This window comes from Podarcis raffonei, chromosome 1 (genome assembly GCF_027172205.1).
Source record: "Podarcis raffonei isolate rPodRaf1 chromosome 1, rPodRaf1.pri, whole genome shotgun sequence".
Classification (NCBI taxonomy): domain Eukaryota; kingdom Metazoa; phylum Chordata; class Lepidosauria; order Squamata; family Lacertidae; genus Podarcis; species Podarcis raffonei.
In genome coordinates this window covers 35,670,706-35,676,770 of record NC_070602.1, presented here as the reverse complement: position 1 = coordinate 35,676,770, position 6,065 = coordinate 35,670,706, and the positions used below count along the sequence as shown (strand labels likewise).

At 40.0% G+C, this 6,065-nt stretch overlaps 1 protein-coding gene across 2 annotated transcripts; it reads right to left on the bottom strand.

Moving 5' to 3' along the window:
- Positions 1-405: 405 nt before the first annotated feature.
- On the bottom strand, positions 406-5,291 carry DTD2 (D-aminoacyl-tRNA deacylase 2). 2 transcript variants are annotated; one of them, XM_053380825.1, is made up of 3 exons: positions 4,894-5,291; positions 2,803-2,872; positions 406-1,033 (listed from the first exon to the last, which is right to left on the bottom strand). In XM_053380825.1, the coding sequence occupies exons 1-3, from the start codon at positions 5,155-5,157 to the stop codon at positions 708-710; spliced, it is 660 nt and encodes a 219-aa protein (XP_053236800.1). In that variant the 5' UTR covers positions 5,158-5,291; the 3' UTR covers positions 406-707. The 2 variants fall into 2 exon arrangements, with proteins under 2 accessions (XP_053236800.1, XP_053236792.1); XM_053380817.1 differs by having other exon boundaries at positions 4,852-5,288.
- Positions 5,292-6,065: the final 774 nt, after the last annotated feature.

The window sequence follows — 6,065 nt, the reverse complement described above, 5'->3', positions numbered from 1 at the left end:
ATAACCAGACCTTTGGTCGATTAACATTCTATGTCCTTTTATATGTGTTTGTGGGAGGGGCTTATTGGTTTGTTTTTCTTTTATTATGTATTTTTATGTTGTGAATTGCCCTGTGATCTTTAGACGAAGGGTGATATAAAGATTTAATAAATAATAATAATGAGGGCAGCTGATTATTATAGTCTCCACAGTACCATTCCACCCTCCCCTTGTCCGTAATCCAAAATATGTGGTAATCTCTTTCTAATGCAACACATTGCAATTGATTAAGCGGCTTACATTCACATTTTTAGTATGTATGGAATTAAGAAGTTATATTGTAACCAATATCCAAATACTGTTAAAATGAACATGATGTACTACTATTAAATTCAGAGCAGTCAAATAGTAAAAGATGTACAGATAAAAACTATGTTAGGGAATTTACTTTTGTTGATTTGGCAAGTGGTTTTCAAGAGAATGCTGTAATATAAGCAAGCGGGGAGCTAACTAGTCATCTACTGATTGGTTAAGTCCCATACACGAAGGAGGAAGACGTTTTGAGGCAATTTAACTGAAAAGAATTAAATATATTTATTAGCTGGGCTTACTGAAATCTTTTCCTCGCTCTCAAATGCTTAGAATCAATTTCTTATTCCTTAACACAACCGTGCAACATTCCTTAGGCAGTATGCATGTCCTTAAAAAATAAATCACTTTTCCCCTCCTCAAAACTCAATCATATGACTGAAAGGTCCATTTGTATCTACTTTCAACACCTGCCGGTTTCCATATGTGCCGTACTTGAGAGCAACCCCAGCCTCTGCACATTTGGTATTTGCAGTCAGTTCTTGTTCACACTGAGTCACAAACTGGGAATACAGCTCCATCCCAATTTCCTTTTCAATGTTGGAATGATACTGCATTCTTCTCCCCTTCAGTTTGCCACCCAGCGTGGCCTGGGGTATTACTAATATGCTGCCTGGCAAATCCAGAACAGAAACGTATTCGCCGCTTTCTGTTTCACTCAACTTCACATTCACGAGCGTATTGACTGCAAAGACAGAGAAGGGAAAAACAATTGCAGTTAGTAGGTTTGTGGTCATGCATTAGCAATGCAGCAAGTTAAATTCTGCCCATAAGGACAAAAGTCAAGACACAGGCATCGTGAAACAGGGATAGTACCTGAATTCCAATGTCCAGTTTCCTCTTATACAGTAGTGGAGAAGAAGCACATTTACCTGTACATTAGCTCCCTCTACTGGCTACCTGGTATACATTTATATATCAAGAAAAATGAGCAAGTAGAAATACAGTGGTGCCTCGCAAGACGAAATTAATTCGTTCCGCGAGTCTTTTCGTCTTGCGCGGTTTTTCGTCTTGCGAAGCACGGTCCGTCGCAACTGCACCTCTTCAAGCGGCTTTAAGAAAAAAGGAAACAAACTCGCAAGACGTTTTCGTCTTGCGAAGCAAGCCCATAGGGAAAATCGTCTTGCGAAGCAACTAAAAAAACGAAAAACTCTTTCGTCTTGCGAGTTTTTCGTCTTCTGAGGCATTCGTCTTGCGAGGTACCACTGTACTTCTAACCGAATAAGGGTTAAGCCCAATTAATTTATTAGTTTTTTACTGTCTCATAATGGGCCATGAATAAATACTTCTTCTGAACCCTTATTCTGAAGCCTTAAAAGGGACAGCAATGTATTCTCACTTCATTTCACTCTCCTGGTAACCTGGTGGGTCATGGATTATGCTAAGAGATAAGTCTGTCCCTAAACTTCATAACTCTGATGGTATCTAAGTTGGGTTTGTCCTCACTCATGCTTTGCAGTACACAAGGTGGTACTTTGTAATAACACAAGTTATTAACTAATTTGGAAAAACTAGTCCAAGCTCATAGGGTTGTATCCAACCAAACTGTTCTGTTAGTGCTAGGACTTGCACTTGTGCAACAGAACTTCTCAATCTCCCTTCCTTGGTTCATGCACCACACCACCCTAAATCTGCTCTGGAGGACTGGGGGAACCCACAGAACATATTGGGGGGGCATGTGGGGGGAGCAAAAAGAGGGAAAATTCCATTGTGCAAGCAGAAGGCCTTGTGCAAACAAGACTTCTTTGGATATAACCCATGATTAAAATCCTACTTCGCCTTAAGTACAAATGCAAAATATTTTTTAAGAATCAACCCCTTTGCTGCTCTTCATCACCCATATCATTTGCAAGAGAAGATGATCAAAAGGAAACAAGATGCAAAGCTGTGAAGCCCTTTCTGACATGTTCATGCAGTGGGAGCTAAAGCCAGAAGTCTTTGGCCACAAGGGAATCAGCAGTACCTGTTTCTTGGAAGAACAACACTGACTACAAGCCTTCTGTAAGGAGAAGGCTTGATACTGAGTGTGTGCCACTTAACAATTTTTATTTTCAAAATAAACTGCAGTATAAAAGAAAAGGAGGACAGAAAGTAACATAGTTACTGATTCAGGCTACATTTCAATACTGCCTCAAGCCTTAAGTTAAATATGGCACTATATTAATAACGCACTCTGCATCAACAAGCTTATTAAACAGCAAACCTTAATAAGAACAAGTTAATTAAAAAGCACATCGGACTTGTATGCAGAACGATTCGGAATGAAATACTTGCTTAGAACTTTCCCTGGAGAGCAGTTTTTAATGATTCAAAGCTTTTCATTACAAAAATCTCATGAAACAAGTTCTTATTACTATTTTATGATAGGCTCAATGATGCAGCTGCAGTTATTTGCATATTTTAGTGCCGTTTTAAAATGGCTGTTTTTAAATACTATTTTATCTAAACACCTACCCATTTTGGGAATAATTTCTTCACTAGCCCCTTTGAAGAAACATACATAGATTATAAGTCCTCGCTGTATCTATTCAAAATAACAAAGAAATATATTTACACATCCATATACCCATACGTTTTTTACTGTAATTAAAGAGATCTATTAATATTGTGCATGAAACCACAATCCTATGCATGTCTTCTTAGACATGCATGAGACTTATTCCCCGGGAAGTATGTCTAGGATTTAAACCTTAATTGGAAAACTCATTCATTTCAGTAGATGTAAACTGAAATGTTTCTGTATGCAAAAAAAAAGCCATTTATTTTCCGTGTCTAGATTCTGAAGTAATAGGTAATCTAGGTCTTAAAAGGTCACAAGCTAGATTTCTTTTAGTGGAAAGTTGTGGAAAGTACCATAAAGACCACACTCAAATAAAATTAAACATTTTTATATCTGGGATACATATTTCTTTGTGCCTCAGACATCATACTTTTAAAAACAACTTCTTCCATGATAGAGAACTGAATGTTTTATTTTCTCTGTTTCTTGAACAAATAAATACAAAGTTACATAGTTTATTTTGAGGCATACACATCTGATATGCACTCAAAATATACTTAGGTTTTCCAAACTGTATTCAAATTGTTAAACAAAATCAGCCAAAAATCAGCCAAGCAGCAAGCAATACATTGTTAGTCTCCGACTATCAGTTGAATCTCCAGTCACAATCTTCAGAGTACAAATAAGCTGATCTCAGCATAAACATGAGCTGTATTGAAACAATAATGCCTAATCTGCAGCTTAGGAAAAGATAATTAAAAACAAAATAAGCCAACAATAATATTAATGTCACTTCACAATGTCCTGTAACATCTGGGGGATTGTGTAAATAGGATTTTAATAAAAGAATGATAACTATCCTCATTTTTATAGTGTTGCAACACCCCTGTAAGGTAGATCAGAGATGAATTTGAATCCAATACGTCAAATCCGAGATGTCAAATGTTCACCGCTCCAGGTGCTTTCACAATATGCATGGCCTATCGGTCAATGGTAGACTGCAAGATTCAATTCCTGGTGTCTCCAGGTCAGCCTAAGAAAGACTCTGGAAATCAGCTGCTAGATGAACTAATGCAGTGGTTGTTCCTAAACTCTGTCCCCTGCTCCCCACAACCTGAAAATTGCTGAGGAATCACTTGATTTTTCTGCCTGCTGTAGCAACTGTAAAGTACTGTGCTACATGAATCTAATTGTATTTTTACAGACATGCTGTGGACCACCTGAGCGAAACTCGTGGAGTACCAGCGGAAAAAGTTTGGGCTGCTTCCCAAGTTTCAGTAGGGGTGTTCACACATTACATTAAGCAGATGTACTTTCTGTGCACTTGTGTACACTACAGTAGAACTGCACCAACCAACGATTATACACTCTTCCATACTAGCACCTGAGCACGTGCAGAGACAGCTCGTACCTGTGTTCAGTGTAACGTGTGAAAAAAACTGATCTCTACTCAGAATTAAGACTCGCCGAAATGTTAAATGTATATCTTGGTTACTAAGCAGTTCGCTCCATGACAATCGTTTCCCATGCAAAAAAAGAAAGAATGAGGGGGGGGGGGAGGGAGAGACGCCTCTGTAATGCTAAGCAATATGAGAAGAAACCGTGGCTTTAAACTTCACGCGTGAAAACGCCCACTATTCCGTTTCAGGATTTTGCCTGAGTTCCGGAAGCGATGGGGAAAAAGCCATGGAAGCGAAGTACTTCCGGCACTTGGTGGGGGGATCCTCACGATTATTACAATAATCCGTATTGACATCGGGACATCTTGATTATTTTAGGAAGCAAGTAGGGTGATGTGCAAATTGAAGATCAATTCGGCGGTGGCAACATCATCATCATCATCATCATCATCATCATCATCATTATTATTATTATTTTGGTGGGGGTAGGGACGAGCAGGCAGACAGGAGCAGAAAGCGATGATCTCTGCTCGCCAAGTCGGGGGATGCCTTATTGAAATCAAAGCGGGGGAACCCCGAGAGATCTGCCCGTGCAGACGTTACCTCCACCCACTCGGCTTCGGAGCCCGGCTCGGCAGGCTTCACCTGCAGCCTCGCGTGCAGGCACTGCTGCAAAAGGGCCCGGGCAAAAGGACCCCGGGTCGAGTCGGCCATGGTCCGCGGCGGAGGAAACCGGGGAAGAGTGGCGGTCCCGCCTCCCGACCCGCGTTTCTTCCCTTCTACTCCCTGCTTACAGTCGCTGATGGCCGAGGAAGCCGAGCGACAAGTGTCAGGAGCCTGGAGACGGGACTTCCTGGTTCCTTCTTGATTTCCCCCTTCTTCACGTAGGCGGAAGTGAAAGCTGCTCATTGAAAACAGGATTGTGTCTTGTTAGCAAAGCCTGGAAGGAACAGAAGCCAGAGATAGAAATCGGAATCGTGAAAAGTGCTCTGGAATCATTGGATGAAAGCTCCACAAATACTTGGTCAAATAGCCACCGTTTATTTGTATGCCGCCTTTTGATTAAAAATATATATGTTCAAAGCAGCTTACAATAGCAAGGAGAGGACAAATCTTGGCCGGAGGAGGCAGTTAGTGTTAGTGAGGTTGCCTTGCTGGCATGAGTCACATAGGGGAAAAAAGGTCCTGCAAGGTTGGGCCTTTACATTTGTTTTAAAGCTACAGTTGATAATGAATGGAAAAATACGGCAATTGGGCCTTATAATATGCAAATAATAAAAGCACATTGGTAAGAACACACATTTATTGGTAGTGATGAAAATGCAAGATCTCACAGAATTCAGATACAAACTAGACATAAGAGGCAGAGAGATGCTGTTAGTCCATGTCAAAGACAAACAATTTGTGCCATGAAATTACGGTATTGGGCATGTCTCACAAGTTGCTTGCCATTGATTCCTGAGAATGGGGAGATACCTAGCACAATGGCTTCACATCACACTTTGTATCAGATGTTATAAGAAACAGTAAAGATGTATGTAGTGGTGACATCTTGTATTAACTATTATAACCCTTTTTTTTTTTACAAAAACATGTTGGAGCATTCTACCTGAATGTCAAATCTTGTAAGATTTATGAATATGCAGTGACTGGAAATAAATGGGAAAAGATGCAAGAATGTATTAATATATCAAAATAAAAATCAGATGATGTAATGCAATGGGGATAGGGAAAATTGAAAGCACTTCAATAACTTTCTCCAGATGTGCTGATTCTCCCGGTTTACTGCTTTACTACCACGTGATACGCAAGAACCA